Source organism: Lathyrus oleraceus, chromosome 2 (assembly GCF_024323335.1).
Source record: "Lathyrus oleraceus cultivar Zhongwan6 chromosome 2, CAAS_Psat_ZW6_1.0, whole genome shotgun sequence".
NCBI classification, from domain to species: Eukaryota; Viridiplantae; Streptophyta; class Magnoliopsida; order Fabales; family Fabaceae; genus Lathyrus; species Lathyrus oleraceus.
In genome coordinates, this window is record NC_066580.1 from 66,445,657 (window position 1) to 66,460,836 (window position 15,180).

Consider the following 15,180-nt stretch of genomic DNA (forward strand, 5'->3'; position numbering starts at 1 on the left):
TGATGCACCATTATGATGATTCTCATATAGAAAAGTCAAGTCACGGGAATCATCTCATTCTCACCTCATCTTATCTACATGATTCAAAACACAACCATCCATTTATTCAATACTCCTTACAACCATTGATTGCACACTACTACATATGTTTATATAAATAGATAAATTAAAATGAACTACTAATACCTAAATAGACTCAGTAATTTTAACAAATAAAACACAATATATAGCATATATATGGTTTAGTAAAATTTAAACAGGAGTTGATAAATGAGGTAACAATTACTAGTAAACGCGTTTATTAAAGTCTATGAGGGTCAATGCACCAAATTCACATGCAACTAGTAGTAACTAAGAAAAAACTGTCAGAGCATGGTTTAGAATTTAGATATCACCATTTTTGTCTTTTACTACTTCAACTTCAACTTCATTATCAGTTTCCCTCTTATTCCTTCCACAAGTTTTTAGTCTTGTTTCATTGTCACTGAGCTTGTTTCTTGCAAGAACATACAAGAACGATCAAGAACATGAATCTTTCTGCAGCCTTTTGGTTTGTATCCGTGTGTTTCTTGTTTCTTAACTTGAGTTTGTGCTGCTATTCTTTGAATGATGAAGGTTAGTGGAAATAGTTTAGTCTTTCTTGAGTCTTGTTAATTATATTATTCACCTTTTTGGTTAGATTCTGAGATAAGGTTAATTTGTATGTGCACTGTGTAGGTAATACTCTTTTGAAGTTGAAGGAGAGAATAACCAGTGACCCTTTTGATGCTTTGTCAACATGGGTTGATGATGAAGCTTCTCTTGATCCTTGTCATTGGTTTGGAGTTGAATGCGCAGATAGAGAAGTTGTTGTCTTGTAAGTACTGATTCATTTTTCTATCTGTTGACCCTTTTGTGTGTAGAGCAAGGTTCTAAATAACGGTCGCGGAAAGGATTCGCGATTTCAGTTGGTACAAATGTTGCGACACTGATTGCTGTCGTCGCAGCATGGATTAACCATAATTTGTTATTTATCACAAAAACAGTGAATAACGGTATCGGTATCGGCACCTTTCGATGCTGTTTTGTAGCGACAGTCTCGTAGAGTGTAGAACAAGAAAAAGAAGAAGAGGAATATGCATATTTTTTCTTGTTTCTTTGTACTTTATTTTATATGGCTAAACCTTATGTTCACTTTCCTGTTTGAGACTTTCAAGTGTTTTATTATAATACCAACTATGATTTTAAATTGTGGTTGTCGTCGTGATTGCTCTGCAAACCTTTATATTCGGACAAAATACTGAAAAATGAGATCGACGCGGTCGAAATTGCGGTTGCGATGCTGTTGCGGGCGGAGTCTTTGAAATTTGTTTCTGATAAATTGTTTTTTGTTTCTCAGGAATTTGAAAGACCTTTGCCTTGAAGGAACTCTATCACCAGAGCTTATGAACCTTGTTCACATAAAATCTATGTAAGCACTTTTTTCTGTTGAGTACTTGATTTGCACTGTCTTAAGAAGTTCCTTAAGTTTTTTTCCTTCAAATTTTGCTGTGCAGTATTTTAAGGAACAACTCTTTCTATGGAACCATACCTGAAGAAATTGTAGGCTTAAAAGAATTGGAGATTTTGGATTTAGGATATAACAACTTCAGTGGACATCTAGATGCTAATTTTGAGCATAGTATCTCATCACTAGCAATTCTGTAAGATGACATTCTTACTACAGTTCAGTTTCAATTACTCGATTCGTTTCAAAATAACTGTCGTTTAAGGGTATACTCGTTTTTTTTTATCTTATTACAGTTTGCTAGACAACAATGAGCACCTTGCTGGTTTCTCTCCGAAAATCAATGAACTGAAAATGCTTTCTGAGTGTCAAGTAGATGAAAACCAGTTAACCAATGCAGCTAACATGGCGTCTTGTTCAGAAAGATCCATCAAATGGTTCGCTCCATACTCGTCAAAAATAGTTCTTTTGTGTCGATTTTATGCTATTTAAAGGTTACCTCGGTTATTCAATTCTAAAACTCGAACTTTCTTTCTTTTCTTTTGAAGGCATGTTCACGAAAACGAAGGTCCTAGGAGCCTGCTGGAACATCACAAACTACATCGTCCTCCTTATCATTACCATCGTAATCATACTTCGCCTCTCTATAGACCTTCTCCTTCACATTCCCCATCGGTCGCAGCACCACCACCGGTCCCGAGTCTAGACTCTCCTGATCAAAATGCTTCTGATTCTCCAAATCAAAATGCCTTAGATTCTCCGGATCAAAATGCTTCGGATTCTCCTCCTCAAAGCATAGCATCAAAGAAGAATCAAGTGCCTATTTTTGCCGGAGTTATTATCGGCAGTGCTGTGTTTCTTGTTATTTCAACCATTGGTATATATCTTTGTAAAACCAACAAGGTATCTATTGTTAAACCTTGGACTACTGGAATAAGTGGACAGCTTCAGAAAGCACTTGTGACAGGTGTGCCAAAGCTAAAGAGAATAGATCTTGAAGCAGCATGTGAAGATTTTAGCAATGTAATCGGTAATTCCCCAATCGGTACATTGTACAAAGGAACTTTATCTAGTGGAGTTGAAATTGCTGTAGCTTCTGTTTCTATGACATTATCCAAGACTTGGACAAAGAATTTAGAAGCTCAGTTCAGGAAGAAGGTAATCAATATTAAGCTGAAATTTAAGCATATTTCAACTTTGACTTAACTATAGAAGCAACTTTTTGTGGTTTTCAGATAGACATATTATCAAAAGTGAATCACAGGAATTTTGTCAATCTTATTGGATATTGTGAAGAAGAAGAACCTTTCACCAGAATGTTGGTTTTCGAATATGCACCAAATGGGACGCTATTCGAGCATTTACACGGTGAGTACTCGTGCTTAAGTAAGTTTCTGTTTCGGCATTGATGTTTGATTTATTTGATCATGTTTGAAATTGCAGTAAAAGAAGCCGAGCATTTGAACTGGGGACCGAGACTTAGAATTGCGACAGGAATGGCTTACTGCCTACAATACATGCATGGACTGGACCCTCCTGTGGCCCTTATCAACCTGAGTTCTTCAACTGTCCATTTAACTGATGATCATGCAGCAAAAATCTCGGATTTGAGTTTCTCCCACGAAAAAGATTCATCTGAAAAGAAACCTGATGGTAGAAAAGACATTGATATAGATATGATGGATTCAACAAGTAGAGCGAGTAATGTTTACAGCTTTGGTGTTTTGTTATTCGAGATAGTAACTGGTCGAATTCCTTATTCGGTTGATAACAGTTCAGCTGAAAACTGGGCATCACATTATCTAAAATGGGACAAACCTCTCGAGGAAATGGTGGATGCAACTCTAGCATCTTACCAAGAAAATCAGGTGGAACAAGTTGCTGAGTTGATAAAAGATTGTGTGGATCCTGATTCGGAGAAGAGACCGAGAATGAATGAAGTGAGTGAGAGATTGAGAGAGATAACGAAAATGTCGCCTGAATTTGTAGTTCCTAAACTTTCTCCACTTTGGTGGGCTGAGCTTGAGATCTCTTCTGCATAAGCATGTTGAAATTGAAATCAATGAATGAATTAGATTGTAGTTTGTAATTAAGTATGAGAGGTTTTAGCATTTTCATGAGTTTTAATTTGTTTAAGGTACAAAAAAGTTGTTACTTGTTGTGTAAACTATTATAGGATGGTTGATCTCAGAAAACATTTTATAAGAATGAGATAAAAAAAATGTATAGTAAAGTTCTTTTTAGGTGCTTAGTTTTTTCTAGAAGAAAGACCTGAGTCTGAGACTAATTCCTCGAATCAGTGAGATCCATTTTTTACGGTGCTTTGTTTTGTTGTAACTCATGAAATACCACAAAAAAAGAACTTTAGAGTGAGTTGTACCATGCAACTGCGATTGTTGCGAAATTTCTCTATTTTTCAAAGATTTCTCCTCCCATGATGGCCATAATGGCCGGGGTTCTTTATTTCCTTTTCCATTTTCGGGAAAGTGGATATCTATGGATTGTTATCAATAGATTTTCGAGAATTGGGGGAGTCAAGTCATACTCCTCTCTCTCTAAGAGAATTTCCAGTTTTTCTCTTTGAATTAGGATTTCAAGTGCATTCTTGAGATGGACGCAATGGTCTATGTAATGGTTGTTGCTTCGATAAAATCTACAGTACTTGAATTTTTCTATGCTTGATCTCAAGGCGACATGTTTTGGGAAAATGACCCCCTTTCTTTGAACTCGACATTGGCACATTCAATCAATATGCATTCCTTGGAAGATGCGAGAGGAGTGTAATCGTTGAATCTTATTGTTGGTCATTTGCGTTCCCTATGAGGTCTGCCTTTTTGGCACTATTCAATTATTTTTGTTTGAGGAAGGTCATCTTGCACTTCTCCTTCTATTTCATTCTCATGTCCTCCATGTTGTTGAGTTTACTTTTGTACCTAACATATGTTTTTTCTCGAGCAACTAAACCATTCAGGTGTCTAGACTCTTTGACACTTATGCTTTCGAAAAGTCGGTTGTCTTTTACGAGTTCCCGTTGTTAGACAAGGGTAAAAGAAGAGAATTAAATTAGAAAGATAAGGAACAATAAAGTAAAATATAAGGGACAAGGAAGGATTCCAAATCGCCATAACATCGGAGTCCTCTGGTCCGTTACTCTCCCCCTCATGGTTCAAGAGGTGGGATGGTAGCCACACACCTCCTGAGGACCTCCGTCGTAGGAGATTTCCATCACACCATTCCTAAAGAAGATGCGGGGAAAACACCAAGAAACATACCACATATCACTGTTGCAGGAACCAATTTTCAAAGCACATTATTGACTATATGATTCTCCACCTCTCACCGTTGGAGGAACCGACTTCCAAAGCACATTATTGACTATACGATTACCAAGTCTCTCGAGAAATCGGCAAAGTTGGATAACTACGAAGGGACATGGGATCCGGACGAGCACATTGAACATGTGGATGCCATACTCGAATACCATTTGTGGTATTTGAATCAAACTCTAGCCTCGACAAGGTTAGCTTGATGGTTCATGTAAGACCCTAAGATCCCTCATGCAATTTCATCATATGCATTAGCATTGAGATCACACCTTAGCATCCTCCTTACCCCTCTTTCATTGGGTTTGTTTTAGGAGAGATCACCAAGCACTATGTGATTGTATCACACTTGTATTTTATCATTTCACTAACCAAAATACCAAAAATATGTCTTTGTATTTTCCAAACTTTTTGTAGGTAGGGCATGATCCTCATTGATCTATCAAGTTCACATCTAGGATTTATGACCCTCATGGCTAAGAGCACAATTAAATAGTGATCCACAATGTCTCAAAGAATCATATATGAGTCCCACTGATCTCTACATGTTATATTGATCAAGTATTCTTCAAGAGTTTGGAGGTGATTTTCCTTGGAAACCCTAGTTTGACTGGGTATCTTGAGTAACTTCTCCAACAAGCTATCTCACCAATTGATCAAATTTCTCAAGGGAAACTTCAAAAATTCATCATATTATGCATATATGATCTACAATGAGCCTAAAAAGTCAAGAGAATTGAAGGTTAGCAAGTTGGTCGATGGTGGTTGGCCAGATGAATTCATCTGATCAAAACTGGGTCTCCCTATACCCTATCTCCTACAATTTTCATCATATGAAAATGATTCCAAGAGAAAATTTACTCTAAATGACATTAAAAACAACTTTCATGTTGATACCTGGAGCTAGTATTTCTTGGAAAATCATTTTCTATGTTGAAACATTATAGGTCATTTTGTCTAAACCCTAATTTGAAAGTCAACTTCCCAAGGCCATAACTTGCTCAATTTTTATGAGATGAAAGATTTCCAAGTTGAACAATCAAATTCAAGATGTCTACTTCAGCTTTTATGTTTAGAGTGAGAGCTAATTCAACTTTTATGAGCATGTTATATGAGGATACATTATAGGTCATTTTTGTTTATACCATTGAACAAGTGATTTTTCCAAACTTCAAAAATGAATAACTCTATCATTATAAATCCAAATAACATGAAATTGGTGACCATTTTTAAGGTATTTGAAAGATCTACAACTTTTATGAATACACTTTTCTCATTTGAAGCCCACATAAAAAGTTGAGCAAGGTGGAATATTGAGATATATGACTTGACACTTAGAAAAAATTTCAACATGTTGAAATTTCCAAACTTCCACCTCAAATTTCATCATGATACAAGTTCCAAATTAAAAAGTGTTCAACATCAAAGTTGTTCCCCTTGATCTAAGCTTTCCAAAGAACCTAAGTTCATGCATTTTGGATGAGATTTGCTAGGTCTGCACATGGCTTTAACAGAGCTACATGATTGGAAGAAATCAAATGGCAAAAATCACATTTCACATTGCCTTGACATCCAAGCCTCATTTGAACTTCAGAGCAGATGCAAGTGGATCAAATTGGATTGCTTCATGGGCCTATACACGCCCATGCAAGCTTGTTCATGAAATGTCCAAATTTAGCAATTTTTCAAGTGTGCAAATATTAGTCCCAATTGCTATAAATACAGGTCCTTGGAGCTCAATTCAAACACACCTTGCGCTCCAGCTTTGCCCCCCAATTGAAACCCTCACATTTCAAAGGAAAACCTGATAATTTTCAACTTGAAAATTGAGTTTGAGTCTCACTGTTTGGAGATTCAAGAACTCCAGGATCCAAAGCTTTGTATTATTGCCAAACCTCTCCTACAAGCTTCTCAAGTGTGATCAGATCAAGTTTGAAGCAAGCAACATCAAGTTCTGCACATTATTGAAGGTAAATTTCAGAAAACTTCTTCTCTTTGATTCTCACTCAATTCTCATCAATTATCTTGGATCTTTGGTTGTTTGAAGTCCTACCAATGTAGGCAAGAAGATTGAGTTGCTTTGAGGTCAAATCGAAGCAACTCAGTTGACACATCTCAAAATTCAACTCCTCATATCTTTTTATATTTTTGGAGTTAGTTGAAATTGAGGTCAGATTCGTGCTCTACGCCATTTTTTCTTTCAGATCATGTCCTCCTTTTTTATTTTGGTGATGGTTGAGGGTGGACCAGTCCGGTGAGGTCCATCGGAGAAGAAGACCGGAGCTCTGGCTCCGGCGGTGCATTGGCACGTCTCCCAGCCACAAGATCCATTCAAAATGGTTAAATCTTGAGCGTACATGCCGATTACCACGCGTGTGATTAGTTGACTCAAGTGCATGGTGGATTGCGCGCGCTCAGCCACTTGATCTACCACCTCAATTAATGAGGGAGATCAAGTGGCTCACGTTTTTTTTTTTTTTGATTTTTGTTTTAATTCATTTGATTTTCATTAATTTATATTAATTTTAATATTAGTCCAAAAAATATGAGAGTTTCACCAAAAAAAATTTAAATAAATTCCTCTTTTATATTCTGAATTAAAATCATTTTTTTGGATCATTATTAATATTTTCATGATTTTATTGATTTTATGATTATTTTTAATTGTTTAAAAATACTATTAAGTCTTTAAAAATTCTGAAATTTTTTCTCCAAGGTCCTTTGACCTTGTTTGACCTATGATAAATCTCATGGCCATTTCTTTGGTGTTTTGATGAGGTTTTAGGAATTTGACAAACCATATTTAATTTAAATGCATTATTTTAGTTTTTTTTAAATTGAATAAATGTCAAATAATTGTGTTGACCTATTGTGATGGTTTGTGTAAGTTTGACTTGTGTTGTTGGGCCTTGGTCAAGGTTGATTTGACTTTGCTAGGTTAATACAATTGGATTTAGGGGATTGATGGAATGTACATTCCATCTCCCAAAATAAATGAATGATATTAATTTGGTAAAAGTCCTCCTTTGACCAATTTGAGTTTTGATCCATTCCCCTCCCTCTTCATCTAATTCCCCTTCTTTATGCATCCATTTCATTTGGTATATGATATCTCAAAGTCCTAAAGCTAGTTGATTGAAAAATCAACATGAGTATGGATGAGATTAGGCCACCTCTTTTGCATATTCGTTTTGTATGTGGTATATTTCATGAGGATAGTCCATTATACTATGTCTCTAACATGCATTAACACCAAAATTCTATTGTCTGACCTCAAATAGTTGTGACTTCTACATAAGTACAATTACGATTGCTTAATATAGCGCTAAATTTTTGACACAAAAAGGCATAGCATTCTAGTTAGTGATATTGTAAGTCTCCCCTCTTTCATGGTATTGTGTGGAAACTTGGCCTTTTTTCCTTCCTTTGAAAGATCTCTTGGCTCAAGGATCCATGCTTGTGATAAGTGGGTTGAGTGTTCTCCAAAGAATGACTTAGAACAAAAACAAAAGCAAAACAATACTAACTTCTAACTCATTAACAACTAACATTTAATTTCAAGTCTTTTATTTTAATGCACTTTAATTTTTAAGCTCTATTCATTTGCCATTATTCATACCATTCTAATTGTTTATATTAATGCCTTTTCACTTTGTCCACTTGGACCATATTGTGTGACATATCTTGTTTGTATATACTTTGTTTGTTTGTGTGGTATTTGACCATTAATATACATAATCATAACAAAAACCCTAAAAAACTATTGTGTGGACTGTTGGTTTGATCTTAGACAATTGGACTTAGAAACTAGGAAATATTCTTATGCAAAAAGGACTTGGCCAATGCCAACTATCATGTAACCAAGTGCTTGCAATTTGAAACTTCATCTGATACATCTTTGAAGATCCCTTTGGGCTCATCTGCAACATGATCATTGTGAAGTTGGTATTTTGAACCTGTGACTTGTGGAATTCATCTGCTACATAGGCCAATTTGAAGAAGATTATGGAGTGGCTAAAGCTTGGATGTGGCTATCTTTATTTGATGCCTTTCTCTTCAAGTTAATATTGTATGCATTGTTTGTTGCTTGATTCTAATATCCAAGGGAATTTGGGATTTCTATATGGCATTCTTGCCTATTGGGTTGCTACCCATCGGTTAGATCTTTTCAACTCTTAACTTTTAATTTTGTGCATAGGATTAGTCTCTTCATCTCCTTCCCATTTCTTTAATTTCAAAATCTCTCCCTCCTTTCAAAAACTTCTTTGTTTGAACTTGTTATTTTCTAAATTTTGACCACTTTGCAAACTAGAAACTTTGGCCTTATGCCATTGCATTTTCAAACTTCTTTTCTTAATCAAATTTGTAAATAGACTTAACTATACTTGACCTAAACTTTCAAAATCCAAAAAAGAACTAACTCATTCAAACCATTTTTAGGCCTTTGTGCCTTTCAAACTTAATTTTTGTTAAAAGCAATGCACCCACTTTGAAATTTGTATCACGAACTACGAGGTTTTGATCCCTTATTTTTATGTTGGTACGTAGACACAAGTCTGAAGGTCTTGTCAAACACAAAAATACAATTAATGAATTCTTTTCTCATCCCCCCATTATATTAGTTTGTAAACATCACTTTGTACAAAATACATATGCACACAAAAGAGCTCCCTATGAGTACCTAGGACACTTTGGGTGCTAACACCTTCCCTCTGTGTAACCAACCCCCTTACCTGTAATCTCTGACATTTTATTAGTTTTGATTTGAAAACTTCTTACTTTTGGGTTTTGTTCGTACTTTTTCCCTTTTCCCTTGGAAACAATAAAAGCGCGGTGGCGACTCTTGTTATTTGATGTCTTGCTTATCTATAGCTTGATGATCATGAATTTACCGCTACAGAAATTAAGTTGTGACTCTATTGGGGAGTAGTCTCCAGTGGGTTTAGCCTACTTTTTTGTGTGTATATAATTGATATATGTGATGTTTGTGTATTTGTTTGTGTGATATAATCTGCTTGTTGTGCTTGGTGATCTTTGAGTGGTGAGATAAGTTCTAACCCGAACTTGAGTGCAATTAAGATAGGAGGATGGTATAGTCATATTCGACTTGTGTGGAGTAGTCCTTAACAAGTTGGCTTGAGATCCATCTGCTCAGTGGAGACTCTTTTGGATTTGGAAATGTCACACAAGTATTTATGGTTAGGCATTATTATATCTAATTTGGGTCCGAGAAGCTGAGGACCGTAGAACATTTACCCCCCTCTTGGCCTATTTAGGACGTAGTGCAGAGACTGTTCAGGTGTAGACTTGATGATAGTTGTTACACGATACTACACTCAGACGAGTTTCTTTTGAGAATATTATAGGTCGATGAGTCAGTCATCTTAACCTATAATATCTGATAGATGGAATTAAGACTATGGGAACTTTTTAGAACATGATCTACAGGTTTTATCCTTAGTTCACTCCTCTATGATGGTTCTTACCCAGACTCCATGCTCGTGACTTACAACAAACCCTTGATTCTTGGTTGATCCAATCAAGTCTTGTCAATATCAATGGAACTTGGGTGTTGATAAGGTGAAAACCATAATCCACCAAAATGGATGATTGATTTTGACAATGACTTGATTCATCCCTTGACCTTTTTTTGTTTGCCTTATGTGTGATCCCTTATTTGTGATTGTTGCATTCATGCGCATCATAACATTTATCATACGAAAATTTCAAGGAACTGAGGTATTATTTGCAAATATTTTCAGACCATGGATTATGGACGAAGGAACACTAAGAAGTACAGTTTCAGATGTCCCGACTTGAAAGAGTTAAGGAAGTTAGCATCTTTTGTATTAGATCCCTTGGACTTCAAACAACGTCATGGAAAGTTATTGTCTATCTTGTCTGCTGATGTGGTTGAAGGACTCTTTAGTGTGTTAGTGCAGTTCTATGATCCTCTCTATCGTTGCTTCACTTTTCCTGATTATCAGCTTGTGCCTACATTGGAGGAGTATGCCCATCTCTTGGGAATACCCATTTCTAGTAGAGTGCCATTTAGTGGGTTGGAAGAGATTCCCAGATCTCATCTTATTGCTGAAGTTCTTCACTTGAAGAAGTCTGAGATAGAGGCTCATTTGGTGAAGAAAGGAGGTTTATTTGGGTTTCCATCTGATTTCCTCATCAAGGAAGCTACTGCTTTTGCTCAAGTCGGTAGTATGGACGCTTTTGAAGCTATCTTTGTGTTACTCATTTATGGATTAGCTTTGCTCCCCAACATTGACGGTTTTGTTGATTTTAACGCCATTAGACTTTTATTGATTGAGAATCTTGTGCCTACTTTGTTGGGTGATATGTATTTCTCTTTGCATCTAAGGAATTCTAAGGGTGGTGGAACTATTGTCAATTGCATTCCTCTTCTGTACAAGTGGTTTATTTTTCACTTGCCTCAGACAACTTCTTTTGTGGAGAACAAACAATGTTTACGGTGGTCTCAGAGACTTATGTCTCTCACTAATGATGATATAGTTTGGTATGTGTCATACCCCAAAATTTGCCCGTTAATATTACAAGGCATTTTTCAAGGCACTCCAACTTATTTTTCAAGGCATTGATCTTAAAGGAACAAAGACCCAGCACACAGATGGCCAAATCCAGAAAATGGCCTAAACTGGCTTGCTCGCTAGGCGAGCAGAATCCTTCGCCTAGCGAACCCTTCGCTGCACCACTCGCCTAGCGAAGCTTGCGAACACCAGAAATTTTGGGCTTCATTCTGAGCCCATTAGGTCACGAAAAAGCATTATAAATACCAGCACTTCAGTCAGAAAAAGAAGAAAGGAGGAAAAAGGAGAAGGAAAACAGAACGAAAACGGAGGAGAGAGGAAAACACTCACAGACAGCAAACCTTGGAGGCTAACCCAGAGAATTCAGAGCAACCCTAAAGGAAACCCTGAAGGAAACTCATCTGTGTAACACCCCGATAATAATATGGTAATTATTTAAATTAAGTTAATAATATATTTATTAATTTAATTAGATAATTGGATTATTATTATTATTATTATTTTTGGAATTATTGAATTATTATTTTATTGGGATAATAAAATAAATTGGAAAATATATAAGTGTGAAATAAAGAAAAAGAGCCCATTTGGTAAAGAAAAGGTTTTCACGTGAAACAGAGAAGCGATTGAGAAAGTGGAGAAAGGGCAAGAGGAAGAGCTAGAGAGAAAGGGTTGGAGAACGGAAAAGCTTGAAGCTCAAAGTTGCCAGATTAACTCAGGTAAGGGGGGGTTTATCGTCGTTTAATGGGTATTATGGGTTAGCATGTAATGGGTAGTGATAAACCGTTGAATTGACCCTAATTGGGATTGTCGAATGCTGAAAATTGTGATGGATATGTTGTGTACAAAACTGAAATTGAACCTGTAATTGAGTGTGTTGTAATTTCCCTAACGTATAGCTTTTTACGGAATTGGAATCGGAGGTCCGGAAGTCCTCTAACGGCGGAAAATGCGGAGAATTCTGCATTCTGCTTTGTGTTAGCGCAGGAACTACTGTTTTGTCTGCGTTAACCGGTTAACCCAGGGTGTTAACCGGTTAACACTGTTACGAATTGAGAATTAGTGCTGTTTTGCCTGCGTTAACCGGTTAACCCAGGGCGTTAACCGGTTAACACTGATAAGTTTTGGGCAGTAAGCGTGTTTTGCCTGCGTTAACCGGTTAACCCAGGGCGTTAACCGGTTAACGCTGTTGCAGAGTGGAAAAATTGTTAATTTAAATGTTGTGTGCCTAATTGGTGGTTGCCTATATCGGTGTGTGATATAGTAGGGATTATTTCCCGCTGTTTTGAGCAGTATAGGTATTAGTAGAGTGTGCTAATACTGTGTTTAATTATTTGACACGATATGATGTGTTGATACATGTTTTGATGATGTATGATGATATGCATAATGCTGTGAATATATATATTATGCATGTATTTGTGAATGGACCGTTGTATGGCTTAGAGTGTGAGCATGTGTCCATTGTGGATTGTTGTTGATGTTGCATTGCTAGATGATTAGCGTGCATAGCATAGCCTTCGGGGCTGTAGCTAAATCGCATGGTGAGGAATTAGTGAGTGAATCATTGTGGATTTGTTGTTGATGTTTGCATGCTAGATGATTAGTATGCATAGCATAGCCTTCGGGGCTGTAGCTAATTCCCATGGTGAGGAATTAGTGAGTGAGTCATTAGATCTCAAATGAGTGGGACTAGTGAGCTTAGTAGCCGTATCTGGATTTGATCGGTGAGCTTGAACTATATGTTCAAGAATAGTCGGTACCGCATGTGTGGAGTCTCATTGCATAAATTATGTATGGCGTATAATATGAATGGATGTATTCCAATATTATACGTGTGTGGTGTTGCTATTGAGTATGAATATGAGTTGTATTGGTGTTGAATATGATGTTTGAGTTGGTGTGCCGTTACTGAATGTACGAATACGATTAGGGTGATTAATGTGTTAAATTACTTAACATGACATTATATTCTATAATGCTTATTATATCGATTGAGGAACTCACCCTTACAACTATTTTTCAGGTAACGAGCAATGAGTTGAGTAGAAGCTAATACTTGGAGTCTAGTGTAGTCTCCTTAGTGGGTCATGCTCTGATAGATGTAACATCGGGATGGGAAGTTTGAATATTTTATTGATTGGTTGTAAACCATTTTACATGTAATATGTTACATGTTTTGAATGATAATTTGATTTTTATCCGCTGCGTATTATGCAACTGTTTTATTTGATAAATAAATGAGCATGACAGGCTACTTTGATGAATAGTGTGAAATGTTGTGTGACACCCTTGGATGCATAATTACTCTGATTTATATATGTTGTTATTTTAATTAAATATTTGGGGTATTTTAGAAGGGTGTTACATTAGTGGTATCAGAGCATAGTCGGTCGAGTCGAGTCGTAATTATTCTGTTCCCCTGTACGGGATAGGTGTTGTGTAACCCTATCAGTACTTATTGTTTTGGCTTGTTGGGTTTTCAGAATAGAGATGGCTGGAAGAGGTAGGGATGATGCTGCGATTGCTGAGGCTCTGGGTATGCTAGCTGGAGTACTTGGAGGGAATCCAAATGTTGTGGGAATGGGAGCTGCTCGTCAACTGAGTGAGTTCCAGAAGAACAATCCTCCAATGTTCAAGGGAGCATACGATCCAGATGGTGCTCAGAAGTGGTTGAAGGAGATCGAGAGGATCTTCCGAGTGACGGAGTGTGCCGATAACCAGAAGGTCAGGTTCGGTACGCATATGCTGTCAGAGGAAGCTGATGATTGGTGGGTTGCTACCCGCACTGAGTTGGAATCTGCTGGAAATGCTGAGATCACTTGGGCTGTGTTCAGAGAGAGATTCCTGAGGAAGTATTTTCCAGAGGATGTCAGAGGGAAGAAAGAGATAGAGTTCCTGGAATTGAAACAGGGTAACAGGTCTGTTACTGAGTATGCTGCTAAGTTCACAGAGCTGTCAAAGTATTATACTCCCTATAATGAGGCTGCTGGAGAATTTTCGAAATGTGTGAAGTTTGAGAACGGGCTGCGTCCTGAGATCAAACAGGCTATTGGATATCAGCGGATCAGAGTGTTTTCTGACTTGGTTGACTGTTGCAGGATTTTTGAACAGGATTCCAAAGCCAGAGCAGAGAGCTATCAACAGAGAGTTGATAGGAAAGGCAAGAATCAGAATGATCGTGGAAAACCGTATGCAGCTGGCAAAGGTTTCCAGAAGCAGAGTGGGATGAAGAGGCCTAGTGGGGGAGACTCTAGTGCCCCTGCTAAGTGTTATAGATGTGGTCGGGCTGGACATCGTGTCCATGAGTGTACCAGTGCTGAGATGAAGTGTTTCAAGTGTGGCAAAGGTGGTCATTTGGCTGCAGAGTGTCGGTTGAAGACTGTAACTTGTTTCAACTGTGGAGAGTTGGGTCATATCAGTCCACAGTGTCCTAAGTCGAAGAAAGAGAATCAGTCAGGAGGCAAGGTCTTTGCTTTATCGGGTTCTGAGACTTCTGCAGATGATCGTTTGATCCGAGGTACGTGTTATATTAATGGCTTTCCTCTTGTAGCTATTATTGACACCGGTGCTACTCATTCCTTTATATCTTTGGATTGTGCTGTGAAACTTAAGTTAGAGATATCTGAGATGTATGGAAGTATGGTGATTGATACTCCTGCGAAGGGTTCAGTGACTACTACTTCAGTTTGTTTGAATTGTCCTTTGAGTATTTTTGGTAGAGACTTTGGAATGGACCTTGTGTGTCTTCCACTAGTACAGGTTGAGGTTATCCTGGGTATGAACTGGTTGGTGTTTAACCGAGTTTCTATCA

At 37.3% G+C, this 15,180-nt stretch overlaps 1 protein-coding gene across 1 annotated transcript; it reads left to right on the forward strand.

Annotated features, from left to right (window-relative positions):
• Positions 1–203: 203 nt before the first annotated feature.
• Positions 204–3,769, forward strand: LOC127118127 (probable inactive receptor-like protein kinase At3g56050). The gene is made up of 8 exons (XM_051048273.1): positions 204–615; positions 718–856; positions 1,379–1,450; positions 1,536–1,682; positions 1,783–1,923; positions 2,035–2,644; positions 2,722–2,854; positions 2,930–3,769. The coding sequence occupies exons 1-8, from the start codon at positions 528–530 to the stop codon at positions 3,526–3,528; spliced, it is 1,929 nt and encodes a 642-aa protein (XP_050904230.1). The 5' UTR covers positions 204–527; the 3' UTR covers positions 3,529–3,769.
• Positions 3,770–15,180: the final 11,411 nt, after the last annotated feature.